At 36.7% G+C, this 27,052-nt stretch overlaps 2 protein-coding genes across 11 annotated transcripts in view; one reads left to right on the top strand and one right to left on the bottom strand.

Annotated features, from left to right (window-relative positions):
* Positions 1–816: 816 nt before the first annotated feature.
* LARP7 (La ribonucleoprotein 7, transcriptional regulator) lies at positions 817–20,524 on the bottom strand. Of its 5 annotated transcripts, none has more exons than XM_034442305.3 (13): positions 20,150–20,524; positions 17,421–17,636; positions 16,516–16,616; positions 16,352–16,435; positions 13,869–14,033; positions 12,291–12,399; positions 11,440–11,796; positions 10,435–10,573; positions 9,182–9,339; positions 7,606–7,727; positions 4,549–4,708; positions 2,927–3,018; positions 817–1,156 (listed from the first exon to the last, which is right to left on the bottom strand). In XM_034442305.3, the coding sequence occupies exons 2-13, from the start codon at positions 17,617–17,619 to the stop codon at positions 1,076–1,078; spliced, it is 1,767 nt and encodes a 588-aa protein (XP_034298196.2). In that variant the 5' UTR covers positions 17,620–17,636; positions 20,150–20,524; the 3' UTR covers positions 817–1,075. The 5 variants fall into 5 exon arrangements, 4 of the variants coding, with proteins under 4 accessions (XP_034298196.2, XP_034298194.2, XP_034298192.2 ...); XM_034442303.3 differs by lacking the exon at positions 20,150–20,524 and adding an exon at positions 19,245–20,098; XM_034442301.3 differs by lacking the exon at positions 20,150–20,524 and adding an exon at positions 19,818–20,049.
* An 819-nt stretch (positions 20,525–21,343) lies between these two features.
* ZGRF1 (zinc finger GRF-type containing 1) overlaps positions 21,344–27,052 on the top strand; it is a 34,122-nt gene continuing 28,413 nt past the window's right edge. For 3 of the 6 annotated variants that reach the window (XM_087874443.1, XM_087874444.1, XM_034442297.2), the window contains exons 1-5: positions 21,344–21,567; positions 24,334–24,409; positions 24,526–24,606; positions 24,723–24,779; positions 26,350–26,523. In XM_087874443.1, coding sequence (XP_087730569.1) covers positions 24,389–24,409; positions 24,526–24,606; positions 24,723–24,779; positions 26,350–26,523 — 333 coding nt within the window. In that variant the 5' untranslated portion in view covers positions 21,344–21,567; positions 24,334–24,388. Of the gene's footprint in view, positions 21,714–24,333; positions 24,410–24,525; positions 24,607–24,722; positions 24,780–26,349; positions 26,524–27,052 lie in introns of all 6 variants that reach the window. The other 3 variants (XM_060686913.2, XM_034442298.3, XM_034442299.3) reach the window with 2 other exon arrangements.

Here is a 27,052-nt window from a genome sequence, read left to right as displayed (position 1 = left end):
AATCTCATAAAACCTTACATGGGAGCATAAGATAATGTAACATCTGTATCTTTCTTTCTTTCTGAGAGCTTAAGGGAAACTGGACCATATATACACCATTCTGATAAATTCTTAAGAAGTTAATGTCATATCAGATAAATAAAAAGATAAGAAAGGTGGAATCCAAGCCATCCAGACTGAGTCCAGGAAGATGGTACTTTGCAATATGGCAAAATACCAATCTTGTTTGAAAATAATTCCCAAAGGTCATGAGAAATAATGCTGATTACATCATTCATATCTACAAATTCTCCTGTCATAGGTAGGATATGAGTACATGGATATACCACTGGAAAAGTAAAGGTATACATCTATGGAGCTGAAAAAAAAGATTTTCTTTCTTGTCCACAGAAAGAGGATAGAATGCTGTTTTATGCTAATTTTCTTTTGTATATTTCTTGTGATTGAACGAAGCTGCTCTAGAGGACTAGAAGAAAATTTGTGAGAGCTGACTAATGGGCCATAAGAATTACTAAATATTCTTTGCTTACTATGAAATAAAGCTTCACAGGCTCCTTTATTGTATACCAATAACAATACTGTTTTGGGTTACAAACAGAGAACATGGTGTTAAACTTATGTTCCTTAATCTATGGCAAGGAACTCTGATACTGCAAATAGAATAAAATTGATGATGTACAACTTAATTTTGATTCCATTTACAGTTTAAGTCTTTTTTCATGGAGTACACAGGGAAACCTGTGTCGCTAATTTCTCATCTTCCCCCTCATCAGAAAGCAAGACAATTTTCCATTTTAAGCAGACCTTTAGAATGAATTTTAGGATGTCTCATTCCATTTATTTTAAGAAACAAATATTTCAGTTTTTTATTTCATTCTTACAACAGCTTATAAAAATATTTGTGCAAACATACACACACACTTGTTCAATGTAATCCTTCCAAACAGGCTCAAGTAGTATTCCATTCTATCAAATTCAGCACAATCTCATTTGTCTGTTTGCATTATGAAACAATGAGATACTTTATCATACATTTGTTTCTTCTCTTTATAAGCATTTCATGTAAGTCGTACATTTACTCATCCTCAGAGAAACGTATATGCTTGCTTATCTCTTGAGTCTTTGCCAGTCTCATTTTTTCAGCTTTTGCTATTAGCTATAAAAGAAAACATATATTGTATTACTATTTTAATTCAGAAAATATTAACATTATCCATAAAACTATCATTTGAAACAAAAAAGTTAAAATAAAAAAGATACTTTATTTGGAAAAGAACAGCTCTTCATATGTACTTCCAACTTAACAAAATCCTTTAAAAGGTTGGCTACTTAATCATTAATTTCATCCTCAAATATTTTTTTAAAAAGATTTGCAGAAACTTAGTGGGCAATATAGACTTACCAAATGAGAAAACCTTAGTAAGCAACATGATGGAACGGGGATTCAAATTTGGTTTATTTGGCCCCAATTAGTCTACCACAGTTTAGAATACTTTATTTGGCCAAGTGCGTTCAGACACACAAGGAATTTGTCTCCGATGTAGAGGCTTAAATCTTAGCAACTTCGACAAGGACTGAGGAATTCTGGATGGTGTAGTCTCAAACATTTTTTTTAACAAAACAGTTAGGATTTATTTTTGGACCCAGGTTATCCCTCAGTTTTATACACAATCTATAATATTTTTTAAAATAATGCCTAATTCTGACAAACATTGGAATTCTCAATAATTCTATTGCTAACCATGACATCAGGTGCCCACAATGGTTAGTCATGGCAATCCCTGCAGTCCCCATTGCTATTGTTAAGTGAGGTTCAGGGATCATTAAGCAAGGACCTCTTTATAACTTTCTGCCAGCTTCCAACAGCTAAAGACAGTGGTGAAGGCAGCTTGCAAGCAGGCTACCCAGCAAGTAAGTAGCTGCTACCATATAGGAGATGGTATGTGGGTGACTGACAAAATGTAGCATGAGTTCAGTGAAGGTTGGGAAGGAGGAAAGTCAGGTAGGTGCAATGTGAACATGAGGTTCAGAGAGAATGCACAAGAATAGCTAGTTATGTGTGGCTCCCACACAGTGGGGGTGCAGTGAGGGTATTCAAATGGTCGGGGAGATGTGGGAATGCACAGTGTGAGTGTGGTGGGGGTGGATTCTGGATGGGTGCAATCTGGTGCAATCTGTAATCTTCCCTGCCAGTTTGCCCATTGACTTTGCTTATGGAAACCAGCAGGGAAGGTTGCAAATAGCAAGCATGTGACATCGTAATTGTGTTGTAATTGCAAGCTAATTACCAAGTACCCAGATTGCTATCATATGACTGGGATGGCCAGAACTTGGAGGACTGGTTGTAAAAAATAGTTGGCAACCAAGGAATACCTGTATTAATATTGGGCTAGTCAATACTGCTTTTTAGCCAAAATTCTTTTACCTTGATATTGTCAATTTAGTTTTGGATATTTGAATACCAATTCCCTTGTGCTGTTTAATGACCACAATAATGTTTTTTTTATTTCAGTTATTGGACAGGTGTTAGTATATTATATTCTAATTGTATTTGAGGAACTGTATTCCTCAAATAGTTTCAACAAAAAGTCTTGAGATATATTAAAGACTAACAAATGCATTACTACATATGCTTTTACAGTAGAATATGATGATGGAAAATCTGGGCAGTAACAAATTTGTTCACCTTTGAGATGGCACATAATTTTACTAGAGAACCCCTGAACTATCTTAAAAAATTAAAGCTGCTTTATATTGATCAGTAGTTCTAGCAGTTATGTCTAGCTCACAAGGGTTTATTCTGACTGGCATTAGGTGTCAAAAGTCTCAGTGCAACTGAATTTGTGCATCTCCCATTGAAAGAATGAAACCTGGGATTTTATTAACATCTATGTATGAATTAGGTGTTTCAGATCATTTGTCTTACTTTTTCTGTGCCCCGTTTCTTTTCTCTAGGTTGATTCAGTTTAGCTTGTCGGTCCACCAAGATCTTCTGCCAGTATCTTTGTTCATGATCACCTTAATACAAATGCATTGAACCAAAGTACACAATTTTACTTAACATGTCATGTCAATACATTATTATTCTTACATTAGAAAGATGTTCTTATCACACCCATAACAATAAAGAAATAGGACTAAACCGTGGTGGGAGATATGGGCAGAAAGCATGTTAATCCAAAAGCACATAAAGTCCTATGCATAAGTGGTACTCCTGATAAACCCATTTTTAAATCTCTACCTTAAGCACACAATATCATTAGACATGAGAAGTAAAACTGTCATGTACAGCCACTTCCCCCATTTATTCCTACTTGGATGAAAGAGACTGACATCTATAATTTACTTCTGTAGAAGAAAACATGAGAGAAAAGTCTGCAATTCTTTTCAAGTTATACAACATGCATCTTTTTTCTTTTTGTTTGTTCTATACTGCTGATTGTACTGCATGAATAAATAAAAATATTTTATTTTTAGTAGGAACTCTTAGTATAAATACTGCCTTAAAATCCTATCAAAAAGAGTGGAGAAAGAAGCGAAGAGCAAATATAAGAACTCAAAACATGTTCCTGATTTTACATTTGTTGAAATATGACTAAGAGGAAGGGAGATAAAATACAGTACAAATTGTACATAAATTTGAAAAGTCACAATTATAAAAGATAAATGAAATCTCTAATTATTTTAGTCCTTTCCATCAGAGATCATTTATTGAGTGACCCCCTTTTACATATTTGTTACTAACATATACATGGGCCTTAACATTTTGAAAACGAGCTAAAAATTAAAGGAAAGCAGGGCAAAAATTGGACTTGAATTTTTACTTGTTATGTAATAATTTTGATGGTCAGAGAATAAACTATAATGAGGGAATAAGGAACACAGCATTCTTAATAAGCTCGCCTGTTTATATACTACTGGACTACTCTCCATCATCCTAATTTAAAAGGGTGTATAGGCAGTCCTCGACTTATGACCACAATTAAGCCCAAAATTTATGTTGCTAACCGAGACATTTGCTAAGTGAATTTATTCCCATTTTACAACCTTTCTTGCCTCAGTTGTTAAGTGAATCACTGCAGTTGATAAATTAGTAACCCAGTTGTTAAGTGAATCTGGTTTCCCCATTGACTTTGCTTGTCAGGTCACAAAAGGTAATTACATATCCTTGAGGCACAGCAATTATCATAAATATGACTCAGTTGCCAAGTATCTGAATTTTGATCATGTGACCATGGGGATCCTGCAAAGGTCGTATCTGAAAAATGGTCATAAGTCACTTTTTCAGTTCTGTTGTAATTTTGAATGGTCACTAAATGAACTGTTGTAAGTCAAGGACTACCAGTATCTAGCAATTGGCATTCCAGACAAATTGTAACCCCTATTAACAGTGATTTCTTTTTAACAAAGGGAAATACATGGTTTAAGTTCCAGACACAAACATAAGTGATAACAGTTAGCATTACATTAACAAATGTAAAAGTATTCCCAAAATTGATATAACCTATGCAACCACATGAATGTAAATGTAAAACGTATAAACCTCACCTGTAAGGATCTCAAGTTTCCAGTTGTTCTTTGCCTGCAGATCTTTATGTGAGTTTATTAAAAGTTGTGCATCTCCAGGTGTTTTAACCCGTACATGACATTCTGTATCTCCTTCCAGCAGGTCAACATAAGCAACATCAGCGACTGTTGTTAGCATGTCCTAGGATGAAATGGATGCACCACAGCAGATACGTTATATTACAATCTCTTCTTAATTTATGTACTTGTTAAGAAGAGAGGGGAAAAACAATATTTTTAAATCACACAATGGAGACAAAAAATGTACAAAAATAAAATAAAATAAGCAAATGCTGCAAATCTGAGCAATACGATAATGCTCAAGAAACGAGTAAGAATTCCATTTATATCTTTATCTTCATGAAATACATCTTTACCTCCTTCACGCCATCTCTACCCCGCTCATACATACAGTGTTGTAGCTCTCTAAAATCCAATTGATTAGGACACAGATTTTCAAGATATACAGTTCTAATCAATGTCTGGCATGAAAGACCAGGGCTACATGTTAAGATCCAGTTAAACTGATTTGTTGGTCATACCTATGCACAGGAATCTAATGTCAAGGTTCCGACTAATTCAGCACTCCGAGACTTTCAGCTTTCTCAAAGAATTGCTTTATTGAGTACATCATTTCGGCACGGATGAAAATAAAACCAGCTCTAAATAATTCCCGCATTTTCTGTATAATTAAAGAATAGATAATGCCCTTCCTCATTGTCAAAGGTCACATTGTCCAATTAGGTGTTCTGGCATCTCTTTGGCAACTCCTCTGTCTCTGGCCAGCACCTTTTGAGATGACCTTGGTTCCCACGGGATGATCTTTTATGGCCTGACATTCCAGATGTTCCCCCTACCCCCAATGTGTGGCAAGCTGAGAAATGGAAAGATGGCTACGACAGGCCTGATCCGTTTCAAAGTTGACATCTAGTTAACTAATGGTTACCACTATTTTGGTGCTAGATAAGGGCTAATAGAATTTAAGAAGAGTTGGACTTAGTCCACCTGTAGAAATATAGAGACTCTAGGCTGATTCTTTTGACTCCACCCACAGACTCTTCCACTACTTCTCCTACAACCAGTAAACTTTTCATTTTCATGCTTTATGCCAATTCAACTTGCCACTGTAACATCACAATAAAATGATTCAATAAATAATTTGATTACAAAATGTGTATGCCATTGTTCTGTTAAACCAGTGTCTTACTTTCTCTGTGAGGTAGCTCAGTTTACAAAACTTGTACAAGGCCAATAAGTGAATTACATGGTAATAACAAATGCTACCTATTTTCAAATTCTAATATATCTGGCACACATTGTTTAAAGTGCTTTATTTACTGAAATTAAAACCTTCTACTGTTTCAGTTCTTTAAGTCCTGCACATCCAGATGTGAATCACAATAAATATACTGTACCATAATTCACAAGCAAGAATTTATCTGTACTTTTCCAACTCTGAACATATAGATTCCATAGCAATTAGAGGCAATGTTTAAATTTTAACAACCAGTTTCAGATGATAAATCTGGCAAGATTACAGCCAAAATATTATTTATTTCTTAAATTTATTTGCCACCCATCTTACCGTGGGGCTACTCTGGTGGTTTACAACAATAAAAAGGAAGAAATGAAAAGTTATAAACATAGCAGAAGTAAAATAACAGAATAGTAAAATAAACAAAGAAAAAGAACAGAACACATCAATATAACAAAAAGATGGATGGTTGGAGAGCAGAGTGCAAAGCAGGAAGGTGTATTCTGCTATCAATCTAGTAGCCACCTGCACCTCTATATTTATTTATTTATTTATTTAATAAAATTTATATGCGGCCCTATCTCCGAGGTCTCAGGGCGGCTCACAATAAAACAACCATTTAAAAATATAAAATACATAATATATAATTCATATTAAAAAACCCCAAATCTAAAAACCCTTTCAGTCCAGGCTATATACTGTATTCACAGAAGAGCAAGTCAAACATTTTTACATTATACATTTCCTAGGTAATGATCATAATATTTAAATTTTTAAATATTAATTTATATTGTACAAAAACATTGTTTGTTCTATTAAGTACAATTCATTAAGTATTATACCCATGTTATAGATTGGATAGAAAAGTCTGAGGCTGAAAACAGGAGTTTCTAAAAATATCTAAAAAATACATAACAAAAGAACTATTCAAACTGGCAGATTTTCTATTTCATAGCTCAGTTTTTCAGCTGTCATCACAGATCAATTCTCTATGCCAGACTTTTAAAAAAGATTCAAAAGGATAGTTGCATGCTATCCACAGATTTTAATGTTCTATTATGAAAAAATAACAGAGATATTTAATATTAAGAGACTCTCAGAGTTATTTTTCTGTCACTGAAGTATGCTATTAGTTTGCATTATGTTAGTAATTGCATATTTCAGACTGATCACATTTTTAAAAAAATGCTTTGTCTTCATATTAGATCTGACAATGAAGATGTATCACAGAAAAGAATTCAGATGCAAACTGATATTGAAATTTAACCTCTTCATTAAAAGTTACAAACCAATCTGTACTACCTATGGAATACTCATTAGAACAGAAAATATTTTTAATGTAAGATTCCAGCAATAATGTTAAACAGATTTATAATCCATTAACCAATATAACAAAAGGCATATGTGCTAAGTATCAGCGTTAGATATTAGGAGCAATCTTTTCTCAAATCACAAAAGAAAATTAATTCACCTCTATAGAAATAACGACAAATTATGACTTAAAAAGAATTTATTTGTACAGGCAAGCAACTGTTTTATAGCTAAGTAATTGAATTTTTTTTAAAAAAAAAAATTAATTCTACTTCCTCCGTTAAATAATCCAGAAGTAAAGATTAATTAAAGCATGTGCATCACTAGAGTAGCTGACAATCAGACTTTAAACAAAGTCATAATCACAATCCTCTCTCCGGGAAATAGTTCATAAATGTGAAAAATATATAAATAAATAAAACAGATATTCCAAGAAAAAGATAATTGCTTCTCTAAGAGCACTAAAGCATTACCTTGATGTGCTTCCTGCCTGGCAGTGGATCAGTACCAAGGATTTTCACAATCACTCCACTCTCAAACTGAGGTCCCATTGGATGAATCTTCTCAGCAGGAGCTAAATCATTGTTGCTGATACCTATTAATCCAAAAAAGAACATTCACTAGGTAATATAATTTTAAAAATGAGAGAGAGAGAGAGAGAGAGGGAGAGGGAGGGAGGGGGGATTTATGAACACATGCTCAATCTAAGAATGTGTTTTCATTATAAAGCAGCTCCAGGTTCTTTCATCTACAAGACATTAAAACTAACTTAATCAATAGGGAATCTTTTAATTTAAATTATTACTAAGTTTCAACAAGCTAAAGACATATTGTAAATAATAAACGGTCCAGGCTACGTAAAGGAAAGAACAGACAAAACTGAATACTTTCTAGATGTCGTCAATAGTGCTTAAAAATAGTCACTTATTTCTAATTATTTCTATTGAGGCACAGGTAACACTTGGCTAATTGATAACAAAACATATATAAGCATTGCAGACAAATATTGCCAACTATAGTTTAGCAATATTTGTTTGAACAGAAAGGAAATCATGCAATCAGTATCTCCCTCTACTGTCCTCCTGAACATTTACAAGTGCACTAGAATGTTGTTTTATGTTGATCATTCTAGACCAGTGGTTCTCAACCTTCCTAATGCTGCGACCCTTTAATACAGTTCCTCATGTTGTGGTGACCCCCAACCATAAAATAATTCCTAAAACCATTGAAAATATGTGTTTTCCGATGGTCTTAGGTGACCCCTGTGAAAGGGTCATTTGACCCCCAAAGGGGTCGCGACCCACAGGTTGAGAACCACTGTTCTAGATTGTTCACCAGGAATTTTGCTTTAAAAAATGCAAATGCCATGTGATACCTAAAGCAAAATTTAAGGGGAGTGGACAATACCAGGCCATAAAATAGTCACCACTGACTGATGCCCACCGGTTGTGGTAGATTACAATGGATTCCATTCCTCACCAGTAGAGCCACTGAAACCCCCCTTTGCAACTACATGAAATCTTTCCTGTTCTATCAACAAATACCATACTTTTCTATTTTATTTAATTATAGTTGAGTGACTCCATAAAAACCCAAATACAAAAACATTAAAATATTACAAACATCAAAACATTAACAAAAATTGAGTAAACAAGGAACCAGTACATGAGTAGGATGGAAGTTGCATTCCTCTTCCCCGTCCTTCAGGGTGGAATTCCTCCATAGGGGCCTCAAGCCAACCAGCAGGGCCAGGTTTTGAGTCCCTTTTGGAAGGCCAAGAGGGTGAGAGCAGATCTCACCTCCAGCGAAGGTGGAGATTGCACTGGTTGATTTTCTATGCAATGTGAACATCCTTTGTCAGAAGGCCCTAAAATGAACAAGTAGTCCGTGTCCAAAATGTATCTTCACTCCATGGAAGTTTGTTATTTTATTAAAATAAACCAATTTTGTAATATAATTTTAAAATTAAGTTCATATGTTTCTCAATTTTTCTTAAACTATAAGCCCGTCCTTAAAAAAGAAACACAAGAAATTCACAATTTTGTTTACATTTGCCATTTCTTGTTGCGGAGTCATCTGCCGTGCAGACATCTCTTTCCATTGTTCCAAGGGGCACAGTGTTTGCTTTGGTCATTGCTTTTTTCAGGGATGACATGCTGGCTTTCTGTAGGGTCAAATACTCTTGTTTCAGATGCATCCATTCATTCCTACAGAATGGAGATTGAAAAATGTTAACACAAAGGTTGGAAATGATGGGAAACAAAACGTTAAATGTAAAAAGAATGGAATTTCTTTTGTATACAGGGATGAAAGGTTCCTATTTCTCAATATGACATAACTGGTTCTATGATGATTTAAAAGAAAGGGTGGCTAAAACATTTATTCATACAGAAGGCATCTATATGACTTTTTGAAGTTCATTTATCTGAACTTCATATTATCTTTCTTAAAGCTTATATACTTGAGAAAACTGGTGTATTTATTGGAAAATGATTACATAATTATTTTTAATTTGTTTCTAAAATACTAAAAAAATATGTAATTCAGTTTCTAGAGCATCACCTAATACCCATTAGTTGCTAGGAGTCTTTCTAGGGATGCCAGGCTAGATATATTATGGATTGACCACAATATATTATGGAAAACCACAAGCAACTGTGTATATTTTATGTTTCTACACAAAGATTAGTTATGCATTAACTGTTTAAGAAAACTTAAATACTGTATAAAAGTTTGCTTGGATATTCACTCATCTTAGAGATCACTAGATCAAAGCTTGAATACATGTAGTCCTTATTCAGTGACTATTAAAAATTGCTATGGTTCTGAACAAGTAGAACTTATGACAGGTCCTTGAAGTTCTGGACATCCCAGCATCCCTGCAGTCACTGATCATGATCTGGCCACTTAACAACTGGTTCTCCTTAGCTACCAAAACACTTTCTTAATATACGTTTAAAAATCAAATGAGCATTTTACAGTAGTTAAAAAGAAAAAAAGTTCAATAAAAATAGGTTACTGTACAAGTATATGAGGAAATTTTATGGGACAGGAACTACAGGAATAACTGGTACAGGTTAAATGCTTAAGGTTGCTTGGCCATCTACAACACTAACATTTTACAAATCATTAATTCAATCAGAAAAAAAATAACATTAATTAATTAACAAGTCTTTAACACTTCTTATCCCACCTTCCTGATCAACAATGTAGGCAAACATACTATCATTTCATCAGAAACAGTAAAAATACTAGCTACTGTTCTCCAATATGGCAAACAAATCGCATATTTTTTAACATACTTTGAGAGAACTCTCAGTGGAATAACTTCTTCTCCCATCTTATGTCTCTCTTTATGTTTCTTCTTGTGTTTTCTTTTAGCCTTTGAAAGAGAAGTTTCTTTCTTATCACCAATCTCTCTTTCTTCTTCAGTTGAAATTTCTAAATAAAAATGGGTTAAAGTTACTATAAACAGCTTGCAAGGAGTTCAGGTCAGTGTATTTGATTCTATCATATGCAATATAATTTTATATTGTAGCGTAACTGATTAAGGTTGCCCCATGATTTTCATGACTGAACTTTGGTTTCTCCAACCCAGAGTGATGCACTCAAACTGACATTTTGATTAGTTTTAAGACATATCTGGCATCATTCTTCACTACACAGCAGTAAAATCCTCTTTTTAAATCTCACATTAAATTTCTAGCCTAATGCAAACATCTTGAAAACATCATGTATGCATTTGGAAATACAGAATTGCAAATATGTACCCATTAATAAATCTTTTTAAGCACACTTTAGACCACATAATGGGATTTTCTGAAGATTTCCTCTTCCCTACTTCATCCTATCCACTATATCAGGGCTGTCAAACTCCTGGCCCATGGGCTGGATGCGTCACACTCTTGCCATGCCCGGTTTAGCAAAGGCGGAAAAAGCCCTGATATGTCATGTGACGACACCGTCAGGACATGAGTTTGACACCCCTGCACTAGATACATAAAACACATTGCTGTATATGGATATGAAAACATTCAGCATTTGGACCAATGTCAGAATGACATCAGAATGGTAACAGTGGATTCAACCTATAAATTTTACTGGAAAAAATTAACAAAATTATTTTATTTTTTCTACTTTCATCATTCCAAGAAAGAGTCATTAAAAAAAAGGATTTTCTTTCCTTTTTTCAAGCTGGAACAAATTTTCATTCTCTTTCACAAAAGCATCAGTATCACTAGATTTTTTTTTCCCAATCCTGTTCATGATTAGAAAATCAGTAGGAAAAATTAGAAATATAAAACTACCTTTGGAATCCTCCAGCCCTGCTGATTGCTCTTTTGCAGAGTGAACGTTATCTTTCTGAGAAATTTTCTTCACTTTTACAACTGACATCTCTCCATCATCAGAGCGATTCCGTTTCCTCTTTCCTGATCTAGTTTCTCCTAAACCCAAGCTTTGTGTTTTATCAAGTTTCTTCTTTTCTTTCTTTGAAGAGTGACGTTGGATTTCTGATAATTCTGTTTCAGAACTCTCTGATATTGTCCAATGACTTTTGGTGCATTCTGTAGAACTGGCCATGGATACATCTTTTACTCCAGTATTTGATTGGCTGTTTTCCTTCTTTGTTTTAGATTTTTTCTTTTTCTTCTTCTTTTTTTCTTCTACATAAAATAAGAAAATTTGTCTCAATAGTCTGAATAAATTACATTTTTGCCCTCTTTGATTCCAAGGGGTCTACAGAGGTGTTTATGGCTATTTATTTATTTATTAAATTTATTTGCTACCCATCAGCAGCTAAACAGTATAATAAACATTAAAAACATTAAAATCACCGAATATAAAATAACGGAATAAACAACATAAATTCATTAACATAAAATGGGAAGAGAGATAGCCAGGTATATGGAAGGGTGGAGGGAAGGGGGATTAGCTTTTAATTAGACAACCACCTCCAGTGTGAAAGTTCTCCATTGAGACCCCAAACCATCTGGCAGAATCAGGTTTTAAGGCTCTTACAAAAAGACAGAGGGTGGGAGCCTATTTTATTTAAAGAGATTAAGATATTCTAATCTCCTCCTATGAGTTTTCACAACTCCCCTACTCAATGAAGATTAAGGAGTGTAATAAAACTAAACATTACCAAGTTAATACTCACCAACTATGGTCGAATCACTTGTAGGTAATGCAGGAACAACTTTGTTTTTTACTGTTTTGGGAAACATACCAGGTTTTCTTGGTGCATCTTCTGGTGGGTTATTCAAGAACTAAAAATGCAAAAGTCAGATAATATGTTATCTATTTAAACACATAATCTATGATGCAGTATACCTAGTCCTTGCTTAACAACCATTTATTCAGCAATTTGAAATTATGGCGGCACTGAACAAAGAGAGCTACCACTGTCTGAAGTTATTAAAGTTGCAGTGCCACCATGGTCACAATAGAAAGGCAGGCATTTGGCAGCATGCCCTCCCTTGCAATCACAAGGGTGCTGGAAACCTCCCCCCTTGCATCTAGGCCGCCTGCACAGCAGCACTCATCCACAGCGCTAGACCTGCGCCTGAAGTAGAAGACTTTCAGCAGCCTCAACCAGCTGCAACCACCCCAGGTCATGACATCAGCCCTAACACCACCACTAATCACTCAAAAATACCAGTTGCAGCTTTCCACAAGGCTCAACAGCCTTGAAGAAAGATTCTCTCTCTCACACACACACACACACACACACACACACACACACCGTCAGCCATTGTTGAGGGTAACTACTTCCCTCAGCTTAGTATGCAACAGACCGGACAGCAAATAGATTCGTTGCTGGTTAAACACACAGATACTCATAGACTCTGAACAGTAAAAAAAAAAAACATTCTTTACTCTTAGTGAAAAAAACAAACCTGGTTTCTCAAAACAATAACACGTCTTCGAATAATCACTCTCCAACACAAAACATAGTTTGCTTATAGTTCTCTTCAGTCACACACAGTCCCTCAAATCAACCATCAAATAGCAGGAGCTCCCGGGCTTCCTGTCTACTTTTATGGCTGCCTGATCATAGCACAGCCAATAATTCTTCTTATATCATTTAAAGTCACAAACATAGTTTTCTATATATTACCTACCCAACCGTAGGATAAATATGCAACAGCCATCACTCCCAAGGATCTACCATGTGTCACTTACCTTCAGACATTTTTCTCTTTGCTATTGAAAGGTCTGCACAGCTTATTTTATATAGCTCCTAGTTGTACCAGGTCTTTTTTCCTGAAGCCATCTTGAAACCAATTCTGGTGGAGCTTCAGAAGCTTTCTGAAGGATCATACAGAGCATGCAGACCTCTTAACAGCAGAAAAAAAACACCAGAAGGATTGACAAACAAGTTCTATAGTGCCAGTGGAAACTGGAAACTATTTAACATTTATAAAGTATTATTTTAGAGTTCTAAATGTTTAATTGACACTATTAAGACATTTTAAGTAGAGCACAATATCTTCCTTCAGATAACAGATTCTGTACTTTCAAGTTATATTGTAGTGTTAGTCTTTCAGTGGTTAAAAATTCACACTGAAAGACTGAAAAGATTCACACTACAACTACAAAGGAGTTTAACCACTGAAAAACTCACATTACACTACAAAATGTTTTATAAAAACAGTATTTTTATAAAAGCTAGAACTGTATATATTAAACAGCTTAATTAAAGACAAATCAATTTTTTCAATTGCTTATACCTCACCTCTATAGCTTTTTCAGCTTGTTCTTTTGTTTCAAATTCCACAAATGCAAATCCTTTAGGGTCTTTGGAGGTCTTATAGCGAGGAATGCTGATGTAAACTACGTTGCCACATTTTCCAAATACTCGTTCAATCCAACTGTGATTGACATTTTTAGGAAGCAATTCCTACAGCAAAAGTTAGCAACAGACCTAAAGCTACATTTTTTATGTATATATACACACAAAAAACACCAACTTTATTTGCACATCTATGCATGGACCATGATACTAATATTTTATCATTAAAACTAGCAATTAAGTGATGTGCAAACCCAGAAGTGTCACAAATAAATATGGCATCAATTGTTTATAACCAATTTTGGCAAAGAAATACATTCACACACATATAGGAATGCCCAGTAGTGGGTGGCAGCAATGGTTTATGATTTTGTATTTCACATAACAAATCTTTTATCCTATGCACACACAAAAACCCCAAGTAAAAAGTTGGGAATTATCTTTATTAATTCAACTAAATGCCATAAAATATTCACATTAAATGTTTCTAAAGAAACTATATTTCTTGATGCAGAAGAAATTTTCATACTTCCCTCACTGTCCCATAAATGTGTACCCATGAACTATTAAAGACCCTGAATTTATTTAAATCTATAATTGGCTTAGCTAGATGGTTGCAACTGAAGGTCTTCTAGAATGGGTTGCAGTTTCTCATTCAGGTATAAAAAACTGGAAATAGGAAAAAAAGACTGCAAAAGGTCAGGGGAGACTACAGTTCCAGCAAACAGTACTATAACAATTCAGTGGAGGAAAATAAGGTGAACTGGCTTAGTGGGATAGACTTGAAAAAAATAAATTAAGTAGGAAAAACATGAATATCCAATCTGGATATCCATTACATTTTAGAGAAAATCTAAATATTCAGTTCAATTATAATCTCCTGATCTGGGCATCTCCAACATATATTCTAACCCAGCTAGTGAGTTGTAAGTGGTAACAGAAGGTAAGTAATAAGATAAAAATGATAAAAATATAATTATAGGTGTGTGTGTGTGTTTTCTCAGGTTTCGCGGGTGTATGTAAAAAGTTAAAATCTCGGGTGTTTTCCCACGTCATTAAAAATCTGTTAGTTAAAATGTTTAAAATCTTAAAATCCTGGCTAAAATCCCAGCTCAAAATCCTCTAAAATCCTAACAAAACACTTTGTAAGGTCTTTTAAAACTTTGACTAAAATCCTAACCAACACTTTAAAAGTTTTTTGGCAACGTTTCGACAAACTCTCTAACTTGTCATTATCGGGCCCCTACTTTCAATTTAGAAGCTGTGGGTAAGCTGTGAGGTCAGAGTTGTTGCTTTTCTCTGTTCGCTGCTGCTGACGTATGCTGGTTAGCTGCAACTCTGTGTCCTGATTGGAGGGCAACTGTTTTTTCTCCTGCTTCATTATCATAGCTGCAGCCTGACTGCGTGTTAAAGGAGCCTGGATAGCTCACAGACAGAGCACTGTAATTTAACACCAGCTGTCTGCAATTAAAGTAAGATCAAATCTCGCCAGGCTCAAGGTTGACTCAGCCTTCCATCCTTTCTAAGGTAGGTAAATTGAGGACCCAGTTTGTGGGGGCAATAAGCTGACTTTGTATAAATATACAAAAGTATGAAGGCTATTGCTTAACGCACTGTAAGCTGCCCTGAGTCTCCAGAGAAGGGCGGCATATAAATCAAATTTAAAAAAAAAAAAAAAAAGGCCCAGCTTTCTCTGGTTCTCTATTACTAATTGTCAACTGCAAAGAGAGAAGGATTCTGGTAGGCATCACAACACCACTGGTTGCCTGGTTGCCTTCTTGTACCAAAGAAGAAGTTCGTTCTCCCTTTTTCACTGCATTTTTGTGTTCTTCTAAACACACTTTTATTCATCTGTTCGTCTGTCCAATATAAGATGACTGACAGGAGGCACATGGCACTTCGTATACCCCTTGATTTTCCAGCTCAAGGATAAAATTGTGCTAATGGAAGACGCACCATCCACTTTGGGGGGGGAAGTGCATCTTATACACCGAAAAATACAGTACATTGCACAATATATTATGGATTGACTGCTCTCTACCCCATTCTCACAGGATTAAGAGAAGGGTTTAAGAAAAGAGGAATCCTTCTCCATGAATTCAATCACTCATAAACTCTTATCCAATTGCCACTATCTACAGAAAAAAAATAGTGACCCTCAGTGCTCAGAAATTGAGGATTTTGCTTGAAAGGAAAGAGAAGGAGTTGGCAGACCAAGACTCTCCTGGCTTATGCTGGATGCTTATAGTTGTGTTAAAGAGAGCCAAAAATATTGTGCCAACTGGCTAAAGTTCTAAACAAGGGCAGTTGGCTAGCAAAAGGTGTTTTAAAATTCTATTTATACAAAAAACATTGAAATACTTAATTGGCTTTTTCTAAGGAAATATTAAAAGTTAAAAAGTGAAAGAAAATAGGCACTATCTTACCACATATACCGTACGACTATCCACATCTTTTGGCTGATCACCCAAAGGTTGCCGTCTTCTGATCCTGATTCCTTCTAAATCCAACTATAAAGTATAAAATTAAAAATCTGTTCCAAATATTTCCTCCTTTTGGTCTTACAGAATAAAAAAGTTTTCATACTCACTTCTACAACAGATGAACCTTTAACTGCTCGTGCTATCAATTTTCTGTCAGTGGTTAATTTTTTCATTTTGTTGAAGGAAATCAGAAGTGATATGTCAACATCTAAAATTAAAAGAATTAAAATTAGCATAGGAGATTGTAACAGGAATTGGGAAAAATTTGCTATACTGATCTTGGGAACTGATTGATAAAGAAATGCTCAATTTTTCTGATTGGACAAGAGTTGGAATAGTTGGTTTTAATGAAATTTGAACTCTTGAAATGAGATGTTTAAGGGCAACTGATCAGTCATAAGCTTGAGGTCACTATTGGGACTTTAAATAATTTACTTTACTGAAACAAAGAAGAGATAGAGTAAAATAATACAAAAATGTATACAATATGCTTCTTTTTGAGAAAAAACCCTGCACATTTAAGTTTTACAATAAAGCTTATGCTTAATTTAATTCATAAATTACTCCATAATTGATTTTAGTTTCATTACAATATTCATTACATTTCATATAACTGTACATAAATGCAATGTAACTATCAGATGAGATTCCAAGAAGGACTCCCATAAAAAAAATTCTACCACCATAAACACTTCCTATTTGTACAGCAAAACTGATAAAGTTTAATATATGGTGTTCTATTATATGAATGAACTATTATTTTAAAGTACAAAAATTTAATCTAATCAGAAAAGCAGCAGAGGGCCAGTTGTTTTTAAATAAACTAAATCTGTAATTGATATAGATATCTGTAATAATATTCATGAGAACAGGAACTATTTTTCAAGAATGTTTGTAAGCCAACCGTAAATTACCCTGTTTGAATTGGGTGGTTATATAAATTTAATAAATAAATTAACTGTATTTCAGTAATAATATATTTTTATTGCTAGTTAAAAACAAGCAGACTTACATCCATCTCTAGATTTTTCTATTTGTTCTCTGAGAAATTTGTCTTTGTGAAGATTAACATCACCAAACCAGAAGTCAACTTGTTTTGCTATATCTGAAAGCACTTGTTTAACTCTTGATCTTTTCTTTTTTTCTCGTTCCTTTCTCTGTTCAGTAGTTTCTTTCTCCATAATTTTGCTTCTTATATTTTCTGTCTCCATTCCTATCACACTGTCATCTGAAAATAAAGCATAATTGTCAGTTTCAACATAAATGCATCTACTTTATACTTACCGTATTTTTGGGACTATAAGACACACCTAGCTTTTGGGGAGAAAAGCAAGAAAAAAAATCTGTCTCTGACTCCCAGCAATTTGCCTCCTTGCAGCAAACGACCTCGTCAGCTTCAGCACAGCCTGATTTAACACGAGCAGTTGATTGGCAGTTGGATCGGCCTCCTGGAATAGCGCCCATCAGCTGTTTCAGGCTGTGGGGATCACCACCTCCCATCGCTGCCTCCACGCACCCCATTTTTGGCCTCCGTGCACCCCATTTTTGGCCTCCACGCATCCCATTTTTGGCCCGTTCCAGGCGGTGGGGATTGTGGCGCTGCCGCCTATCCCCGCCGCCTGGAAGAGGCTGAAAATGGGGCACGCAGAGGCTGAAAACAGGACACGCAGATGCTGAAAATGGGGCGCACGGAGGGGGCAATCCCTACAGCCTGGAACAGCTAATAGGCGCTATTCCAGGACACTGATCCAACCGCCAATCAGCTGCTCATGCTAAATCAGGCTGTGCTTAAGTTGGCCAGGCTGTTTGCTGCAAGGAAGCAAATTGCTGGGAGGCAGAGGTCAAAGGGTAGGGGTGGATGGGGCTTCAGCAACATTCACTTTATAAGATGCACAGACATTTCCACCCACTTTGGGGGGGGGGAAGTGCATCTTATACACCGAAAAATACAGTACATTGCACAATATATTAGCAAAGTAATTTTAAGAAGTGATCTTTTTCTTAGAAAATATATGTAGAGAGGAGCAAAACTGGAGGTGACTGCTCAGTGGGAAACAACAAGGGACTACTTTTGCAAATATGAAGCTGCAAAAAGAATAACAGCCTGGAAATTTTCAGTAGTAGTTTGCTATTCCACATTCCTCAGATCAACACTATAACTACATTATATTTTATTTCTGAAATATAGCATTCTGTCAAAACAATAGGACAATGTGCATTAGAAAACACAAAGAATGAATAGCAGTTCTTGTTATATTTGCAAGACATACAAGTATCTGAGCAAATATATAAATATTAAAAGAGCAACTTAACAATCAAAAATAACCAGAGTCAATAGCACAAGTCCAATTCACACTTTGACCTCCTCAATAACTCAGTCCCAAGTAAAATATAAAGTGATAGTCTTGTGCTACCAGAAGGGTCCATTTCTGCCATATGCTTTATCACGGGAGTTAAATATTCTTTGGACAGCTACAATCTTATAAATGTTCTAAGGAGAGAAAAAAGTGCTCTTCAACACCAGCAAAAGTTTAACTGTTACAAAAGCAAGCATTCCAGGCAACACGCTCCCATCTCTTTGCCAATGAGACAGTGATAGATATTACATTTTACAATCATATGCTAGAATATATTCAAAATGCACTTCCTGCTGTGAGATGGTCATTCACTGCGATTAAGGATGGTATATTTCCAATTATAACACCAAAGGGAAACAAGACTACCGTTCCCCAAGTGGGCAAACACACAACACTGATGCAACATTTCTTATTAAGCTCTTTTACTTTTCAATATGTAAATATGCAGCTCGCTAGATAAATTAATGTATAAAATTCACCAGCAAAAAAGCTGAAGTCTCCATTTCCACAATCGCTGATTATCCCTCCGGGACGCTTTCAAGAACCCCCCAAAAAACACGCCAGTAATTATTGGAAACACAAATGTTTATACTGTTCATCCCGGCTTATTTTGATCTTCGTAGGCACTTTACTATTTTTCCGCCAGAACCAGAAGTTAATGAAAGCGTTTTTAAAAAACGAAATTGGTTATTCCAGGCAGGACTGAAAATCTGGAAGGGCGATTTTTCGCAGGGTTTTCAACTGCCGCAAAGCCTTTCCCTTTGCTTGGGATAGATAGAACAAGAGTACGAACTCTGATAAAGCGGGAAGATGAGAAGCTGCCCGTGGCAGCCAGTCGCCTCTCTCCCTGAGCAGAGACACGGCCGAGCTTTGAAGATCCCAAAGAAGCTGCTAGAGCCCGGCCTCCCCCTTGAGGCTCCCCCAGAACTGATCGGGTTTGCAGCCGGCGGAGGCTTCGTGGGGCTGCGACTCGAGTGACGGGAGCCACAGCGCAACGTTTCCGGAGGACACTAAGCGAGGAGTGTCAAGTCTAAAACACCTGAGGATCTCACCAGCTCTTCGGGCGGCGGGCAAAGCCCTCGAACGGCACCTCGAGCCGCCCTGAGGGAAAGCAGAGCACATCAGCGGCAGCGGCGGCGGTGGTAGCAGCCTTCGGCCAACCCATCCCCCGTGGCCCGCAGCCCGTTGCAAGCGCGCCTCCAGATAACGTCAGCAGCGCCACCATCTCGACGGTTAAAAGGGACTCATTCACGGCCCCGCCCACCCCCGCTCCTCCTCCCGCTCAGCACGCGCCTTGCCGATCTGCCCGCCCCCTTGATTGAGGTGCGCGTGCGCGAGGGAGGCCTAAGGGTTAAGAACCCCCCCAACACACACCCTTTCGTACCCACGTGCTCTCGAAAGGACCCAACGCCAGGCACCAAGATGAGGGTTTCAGAGCAAAGTTATAGACTAAGCCAGGGCCACTGTAGGACTTCAACTCCCAGAATTCCCCAGCCAGCTCTGATCGGCTCTGCTGTCTAGAGAATTCTGGGAGTTGAAGTCCTCCAGGCTTAAAGTGGCCAAGGTTGGAGATCCCTGGTCTAAGCCGCTTGGAAGATTCTCCGCCCCGTCCACAATTTTAAGGATTAAATGCTCGCGCGACACGCAGGAGATTCCCCTCTCTTCCCGGTTTTTATTGGCTGCCTTGGAAGGCTGGAGAACCCCGCCAGGCGCGCGCCAGAATCCGTTTATATGGAGGCGCGTCCAAGATTCGCAGCCACTCCCGTTACGGTTTCACAGAGATAGAAAAAGTTTAAACGTGCGCGCATGCGCGTGTGTTTAGAAGAGTGGTTCTTTTTTTTTTCCCTCCAACCCCCCCCCCCCCAAGACATTTCAGTGATTTTCAAACTTGGCGACTTTTATTTAGAATCATGCTGGCTGAGGAATTCTGGGAATTGAAGTCCACACCTTTTAAAGTGGCCAAGTTTGAAAAACACTAACTAAAAATCAATCGGTAACAAGAAAATGTGCTTTTAGGGTCGATAATGCTAGCGCGTTGACTGTGTATCACTAGAAATTGGGATAAAATCCCGGTCAAAAAGACCCAAAGGTGACTTTTAGCTAATCATTCTCTCAACCAAATTCACCTTACAGAGATGATGTGTGGGTAAAATAGAGGAATATTAGGCATGAGCACTTATAATAAAGGCACGATAACAATAAACAATATTTTCATCTACCACATGGGTAAAAAATGCATGAATTGGCTGATCTTGGAAACTAAGCAAAGCTGACCCAATTAAGAGTTGGCTGGGGACGGTCTGGAATTTCATGCTTTCACTAGATTGCGAAATCTGGAAGAAAAATCAGAAGAAGACTGTGGTAAAAATGTGCTGCTGCCACCGGGACTCGACCTCGACTTTACATTAAATTCATCAAAGCTCCTTCCCTAGTACATATGATTAAAACGGCTGTCCCCGCCTCCTTCTGTCTAAACCAGTGTTTCTCAACCTTAGCAAATGTACGATCGCTGGACTCCAACTCCCAGAATTCCCCAGCCAGCCATGCTGGCTGGGGAATTCTAGGAATTGAAGTCCACACATCTTAAAGCTATCAAGGTTGAGAAACACTGGTCTAAACTCACACTAGTACCGCTCTACCTTTATCAACTTTATGGTTTAAAACCCTCCAATGCTGTACTTTAAGGTCCATACGCATACGGGAGTCGGAGATCATGACGGACGGTGCAGCATTTTTGTCTCTATGGTTATTTGTCGCGTCGTAGAGACGTCATCGGGCTTGTGGAGCGGGAACTTTCGTAAGGTAAAGTTCGGCTGACAGAGAGGACGGGGGGGGGGGCTCTTCCATCCCCGTGGCTTGCGAGCGACTTCGGTCGACAAGATCGACAAGTTTATAGGCGCCCTTTTGCCAACTTGGCTGAGGACGGCGATATATTGATCCGTCAGTAGGTGTGATATGTAATTCGTTGTATACTCTTTTTAAAATGGTTTAACATCAGGTTTGGGTGCAGTTTCTTTCTCTTAGCCTCTAATACAGTGTTTCTCAACTTTGGTAGCTTGAAGAGGGGTGGACTTCAATTCCCAGAATCCCCCAGCCAGCGCTGCTGGCTGGGGGATTCTGGGAGTTGAAGTCCACCCCTCTTCAAGCTACCAAGGTTGAGAAACACTGCTCTAATGAAAGAGACAGCAGGTTCATCCAGTTCTCATTATCTTCTTACCTCTGCAGAGCTCAAGGCTATGGCAACTTGGGATGACAGGGGTGAACAATAATTGCTGCCCAGAGCCCCACTCACTCCAGTAATGACTGAAAAACAACAGTGCAGTTTCTTGTTATTGCGTGATAGGAAGCCCCTAAACGCTATAGCATATGTCATAAATAGGTTTAAGATGACTTTGTTTGAAAGACCTTCCACAAAAAAAAAGAAAAGAAAAAAGGAAATTTCTTGATCTATGCAGCATGTAATACCTTAGCTACCATATGCCCATATTGCATTTGAGTCTCAGTCCCACTCAACCTAAAGAAATTCAGTGTACGAAGGGTTGCTGCCAGAAACTTGCCTCTTTCTTTGGGGATTTAATCTATGTAAACCCAGTTCTTCCACAGAAGCATTTTGCAGCAAAGGAGACATTTTTCATTCATTCATTCATTCATTCATACATACATACATACATACATACATACATACATATATACATACATTCAAGGTGTTAGTTATCATCTTTAAAGCGCTCCATGGCTTAGGACCTGGGTACCTACGAGACCGTCTTTTGCCACCAATAGCCTCCCACCGACCAGTTCGTTCTCACAGGGAGGGACTACTCAGGGTACCGTCAGTCAAATTATGCCGACTGGCGACTCCCAGGAGGAGGGCCTTCTCTGTGAGGGCTCCAACCCTTTGGAATGAACTGCCCCCTGAGATACGAAATATCCCTGATCTCCGTGCTTTCCCCTGTGCCCTCAAAACACTGAAGTTCCAACAAGCGGGGCTAAACATATGAACATGTGAATGTTTTTAAAATGTTATCTAATTTTAGGTTCTATTTAATTGGGCCAAACTATGTTATAATAATAATTTTATGATGTTTGTGTATCTATATTTTTCTTGACTGTACACCACCTTGAGTCCTACGGGAGAAAGGCGGTATAGAAATATAATAAATAAATAAATAAATACATACATACATACATACATACATACATACATACATACATACCTTGCCTTTATTATTTTACCAAATAACTCAAGTTAACGAACATATTCAACATACCTTTCTCTTCCTATTTTCCCCGCAACAGCAACCCTGGGAGGTGAGTTGGGCTGAGAGAGACTTGCCCAAGGTCACCCAGCTGGTTTTCATGGCTGAGGCGTAACTCGAATTCACAGTTTTTTCCTTTCTAGCCCGGTGCCTTAACCACTAGACCAAACTGGCTCTCATGACATAAAAAAGGATGACATAAAAGTCATTCATAAATTCATGGGAAAAAAGCATGGTAGAAATGTAAGTCAAAATTGTAATTTAATGTCATATAATTTGTTAATAAGATCAGGATGAAAATGAGATTAACAAAACAGGAACAACAATGTCAGGCATGTTTAGAGTTCAGGGTAAAATAAAAAATAGGTTGCAACTAGAATTATAGATATGTTTATATTAGATTTAGGAAGTCTGATTTGTAGTAATTATATGCTATCAAGTTAGTGGTGACTCTTGGTGATCACATAGGCAGGCCTTCTCCAGGATGATGTCTTCCCAACCTGGACTTTCAAGTCTCCCGTGGTGCACCCATTACTGCTGTATCAAGCCTATTCTCTTTTCTTCCATCTTTTCCAGCATCATAGACTTTTCAAGGGAATGTGTCTGAAATATAAATTGAGCCTGGTCATGAGAACTCTGGACTGATCTGTGATTTTTTTAAATAGTCAATTAGCTTGATCATTAATTTCATTACATAATTATGAAGCTTTTCTGAAAAAGATTTAAGTGAGACATCTTGTGGTCATTACATGGAATTGAACATATTGAGGGAATGTATTAGATTATATTTGTTAAAAACAATTCAAAAGTTTTTTAAAAACCTCACAAATTGCAATTTAAGGGACATCATGTAGCTAAGGTTATATTCCTATAGAAATTTAAATGTATTTATTTAGCATATGGCAGAAATGTAAATATCTTAATTTAAAACAAGATTTATTTCTGAAGAAGTGTTTATGGTAATGTACTGTTTGGGTGCAATTTTAAAAATATTTGCTCTAGAACAGAGGTGTCAAACTTGTGATGTCACGTGACGCTTCACTATACTTTTTCCCTTTGGAGACCTAGGGTGGGCATGGCCTGTGCGAGACGCATCCAGCCTGTGGGCCACCAGTTTGACACCCCTGCTCTAGAATAATTTTCATTGAAACTGGAATCCCTGGATGCACAGATGTAAATCATCTTTTGAACCAGAGAATTCATATTCATCATATATAGTTTGAAACAATATAAAATGGAATTTATAAACTATAATAAACATTTAGCTTAGAATTTCAGAGATGTTATTTTAACAGGATGTTTCCCTTTGCAGGTGATGTAATGATTGGAAGTGAAAGCAGGTGGCATGATCTTAGCATGCCAAAATAATGGCTTATCAGGAATTTTTTGTGAGTCTATAATCTTATTTATTTCAATAATATTTCGTACATTAAACATATGAAATAAAAATATAAACAAAATAGCGAAATAGTAATCAAGAATATATTTTCACATATCAAAATAGGTTTTATACACACATCAGAAGACTAAAAAATCTAAAGTATGGCAAGATGGAATTTTGAAGGCCGGATTTGGAGGAAATAAGGTAAATATGTAGGTTCAGTTTGGTGGTACAGTGTCAGCAGTTTTATGTCTGTTAATCCATTTATATCTGTACTTAAAGAAATATCCACCATCTTCTATTTTTCTTGTTTAATACAGGCAAACTTATTTGATGATAAAGGACAGCTCTTGGATAGTATGTTCATAAAATTTCAGGTATGTACTTTGTTTTTATTTGTATAGTACAGATTGTTCTGAACTTATGACCACAATGGAGCTCAGAATTTTGGTCATATTGTGATAGTAAGGCACCACATGATCAGATTTGATTTTATGATCCTTTTTTATGATGGTTGTGAGTCATGATGGCTGTAAAACAAATCATGGTGGGTAAAACAAATCACATGATTGTTAAGCAAATTCATTATTTTGAATGGGTAGGGTTTTTTTTTTCTGGAAACCAGCAAAAACATTGCAAATTGACTTTGCAACTGATAATAAGCCAGTTGTGAAGATCATGTGACCATTGCTGGCCTGACACCAATCCAAACTGGCTTTCTGTAAAGATTTCATATTAGCACAGTGAGATATTTTGGCATTTTACTTTTCTTAAAGTCATTGCACACTTTGATCAACACCTTAGTTTTTAACTTATCTCCAGTAAAATGAGTGGAACTTTAAAGTGCATGATTAGCGTTGCCTGTCACATCCTTCCTTCTGTGTGTCCTGTCAGCCCATCCATGACATTTTTGATTACTATCCTGGCTGATGTCATAGCTACTATTATTGCAAAGCCTTTGATTCATTTCTCTTTTGATCCAAAAATTCCTATCTTTTATGTACTTCCCAGTAAGAAGATTGGAGTAAATTGTTGTCACTTGAGGGCTTCAGCTTTGAGGAACTGATCTAAGCTTAGTGGAGACAAGTATTAAGCCTTGCCAGCTCTTGGGAATATTGGAGCTATGAATCTCTCATATTTCTGCAGACTCAATGCAGATGACATTCACTCAATAGGACACTCAATAAAGTAACCTTATTTTTCCTAAAAGACAGCTGAAACAGTGAGTAGTAATTGGACTCAATACCAAAGCCAAAGCCAGCCAAGATAGTAGAAGTCAAGAGAACAAAACAAGAACAAGATAGCAATATCAAACACACTTTTTCTAAACCAACCAAATGCATAGTAAACTTTCTTTTTCTCATTCACATTTTTCAGTGTTCTACTGAACAGCAAAAGTATCTTTCAAACAAGTATATAGTAGTATAACTTTATTGTCATTGTACGTGTACACACAGTATACCCATACAACGAAATTCACTTAACACCCAAAGACCAGGTCCAACATACATAATAATCCCCAAACACCCACCCACCCACCATAAATTCCCCACCCCTGAACCACCCAAACATCCACACAACAGACCAAGTAATACTGTCCAACAGCTCACTGATGGTGGCCCTTTAGTTCATTGTTGAGTGCAATTATAACTCTGTCATAAAACTATTCAGAAAACATGTGGTCCAAGTTCTAATTGTTCTGTATCTTCTGCCAGAAGGCAACAGTCCAAAAAGATTGTAAGCAGGATAGGAAGAGTTCAGTATGTTCAGTAGTTATCATTAAAATTCAGGGGAAACGAAAATATAAAATGCTTAAAATATTCAGCTAATTTTATGTGGAATCAAATATGAGGTATGGTTAAGAGTGCAATAGAGAAGCGGTATTGATATACTATGGAGTTATATAAATGTACTGAAATTTAAAATATTTTTTATCCATCTCTCTAGATAAAACCTGGTGATGACTTTGAATCTGAACGATATTTAATCACCGTAGAAAGTGAAAATGTTTCTAAAACTGATTATAATCATTCAAAGAACACAGAACAGCTAAAGTTAACAAGTAATCCCTTGAAATCCCTTGCTACTTCATCTCTATGCCATCCAAAGCGAAAATATTCTGTATGTTGTCTTTTCTCTTTCTTTGATACTTTTAACATTTGATAAAGATCGTACAGTGATCTGGGTTTGAAAGAAAAAAGGTGATTTGGAGCATTCAGGAATACTCAACTAGTACTTATCATCAGATTTTTAAGGAATCATTACAAGTGGCCCTCAACAACAATTTGAAGTTATGACAATGCTGTAGAAAGTGATGTATGACCTATCATCACCCTTATGATTGTTGCAGCACCCTTGTGTTACAAGATCAAAATTTGGGCTTTTGGCAACCAGCATATATTTACAATGGTTGCAGTGTCCTGGAGTCATGTGATGAGCATTTGGAACTTTCACAGGGACATTCTGATAAGCCAAGTCAAGGGGACGAGCTAGATTTGCTGAACAATTGTGTGAGTCACTTAACATGGCAAAAAAAAGTTATAAAATTGTGTGCAACTCATTTAATAGCCAGATTGCTTAGCGATGGAAGTTCTAGTCCCAATTGTGGACATAAGGTGAAGACTGCCTATATCTTTTCCTCTGTCCATTG

Source organism: Pantherophis guttatus, chromosome 8 (genome assembly GCF_059756535.1).
Source record: "Pantherophis guttatus breed Tessera chromosome 8, ASM5975653v1, whole genome shotgun sequence".
NCBI lineage: Eukaryota > Metazoa > Chordata > Lepidosauria > Squamata > Colubridae > Pantherophis > Pantherophis guttatus.
This window is presented reverse-complemented; position numbering and strand designations above follow the sequence as displayed.

Bases quoted from the DNA above. Each gene is read 5' to 3' on its own strand.
- LARP7 (XM_034442301.3), bottom strand. From the start codon at position 19,887: ATGTGCTCTGCTTTCCCTCAGGGCGGCTCGAGGTGCCGTTCGAGGGCT. The intron at 10,574-11,439 runs GTAGTTTTATAT...ATTTTTATTTAG, and splicing joins AGGGCTGGAGGATTCCAAAG to AAATTTCAACTGAAGAAGAA. The intron at 3,019-4,548 runs GTGAGGTTTATA...ATTTGTATTAAG, and splicing joins GAAACTTGAGATCCTTACAG to GTGATCATGAACAAAGATAC.